Source organism: Sinocyclocheilus anshuiensis, unplaced genomic scaffold, assembly GCF_001515605.1.
Source record: "Sinocyclocheilus anshuiensis isolate Anshui unplaced genomic scaffold, SAMN03320099.WGS_v1.1 C32468364, whole genome shotgun sequence".
Lineage (NCBI taxonomy): Eukaryota > Metazoa > Chordata > Actinopteri > Cypriniformes > Cyprinidae > Sinocyclocheilus > Sinocyclocheilus anshuiensis.
In genome coordinates, this window is record NW_015616848.1 from 1 (window position 1) to 1,013 (window position 1,013).

The window sequence follows — 1,013 nt, forward strand, 5'->3', positions numbered from 1 at the left end:
AAAATACAGCTTTGATCACAGGAATAAATTACATTTTAAAATATAATCAAATAGAAAAGTTATTTTAAATTATATTTCATAATATTACTATTTTCTACTGTTTTTGATCAAATAAATGCAGCTTTGATGAGCATAAGAGACTCCTTTCAGAAGCATTAATAAATCTTACCAACCCCAAACTTTTCAGCAGTATTGTATATTCAGATATATTTTCTTCGAAAACAAGTTTAATATCTTTTGTAGTTTTACTTCTTAAGCAAGTTGACCTTATTTGAAAGATATTTTAAGGGAGTTTAATGACACATACGCCTAATGTAATGTTCTCCTCTTTGTGGATAAGAGCACACACCTGAAACACGGTGCGGTGGTCCTCCAGAACCTGCTCCTCCATCTCCACCAGCTGAGACACCACCTCATGGAAGTTGAAGAGCTGCGGGGACACTTCCTCTTCCTGTGCACAACATCAACACAGCGTCAGGTTTTCATACCAACCCAAACAAGCTGAGGTTTGAGGGTAGAGCTCTTACGTTTTGTTCACAGAGCAGCTTGAGATCGTCTCTCTGAGGAGAGCTGCCCACTCCCCACTGCGCCTCCAGCACGTCCAGCTGACTGACCGAGTGTCCGGTGGACCGCCCCTCCATCACTGCAATGGGGTCAATGCTCAGCTCCTTCACCCTACGGTCACAGACAGCATCTCAATTCATCACGGCCAACATGTAACGGCATTTATGATGCAATAAACCAACAGAAACGGTAAATGTTACATAAACATGTTCATGCAGCATGATAATGACGGACTCCATCTGCTCTATAAGGCACAAGCAAACCAACATGTTAGTGCAGCTGCAACACAAAATCATTAATGAAAACGCAACAAAAACATCCCTGAAATGTACACACAGAACATATAAATTATAAATATATGTCACATGTAAATATTTAATATAATTGATTATACATTTTTAGAATTTTACAAACTATATATAGACTATATCATTTTTTTTTTTTTTTTT

At 37.8% G+C, this 1,013-nt stretch overlaps 1 protein-coding gene across 1 annotated transcript; it reads right to left on the reverse strand.

Annotated features, from left to right (window-relative positions):
• Positions 1 to 271: 271 nt before the first annotated feature.
• Positions 272 to 896, reverse strand: LOC107682680 (kinesin-like protein KIF2A). Its single transcript, XM_016478845.1, has 2 exons — positions 528 to 896; positions 272 to 451 (listed from the first exon to the last, which is right to left on the reverse strand). Exons 1-2 carry the CDS (start codon positions 639 to 641, stop codon positions 284 to 286), a joined length of 282 nt encoding a protein of 93 aa, XP_016334331.1. The 5' UTR covers positions 642 to 896; the 3' UTR covers positions 272 to 283.
• Between the last annotated feature and the right edge of the window lie 117 nt (positions 897 to 1,013).

What these genes read in the sequence shown, in the direction of transcription:
- LOC107682680 (XM_016478845.1), bottom strand. Translation starts at nt 641, where the DNA reads ATGGAGGGGCGGTCCACCGGACACTCGGTCAGTCAGCTGGACGTGCTG. An exon ending in AGCTGCTCTGTGAACAAAAC is followed by an intron (nt 452 to 527) that starts GTAAGAGCTCTA and finishes TGTTGTGCACAG; the next exon opens with GAAGAGGAAGTGTCCCCGCA.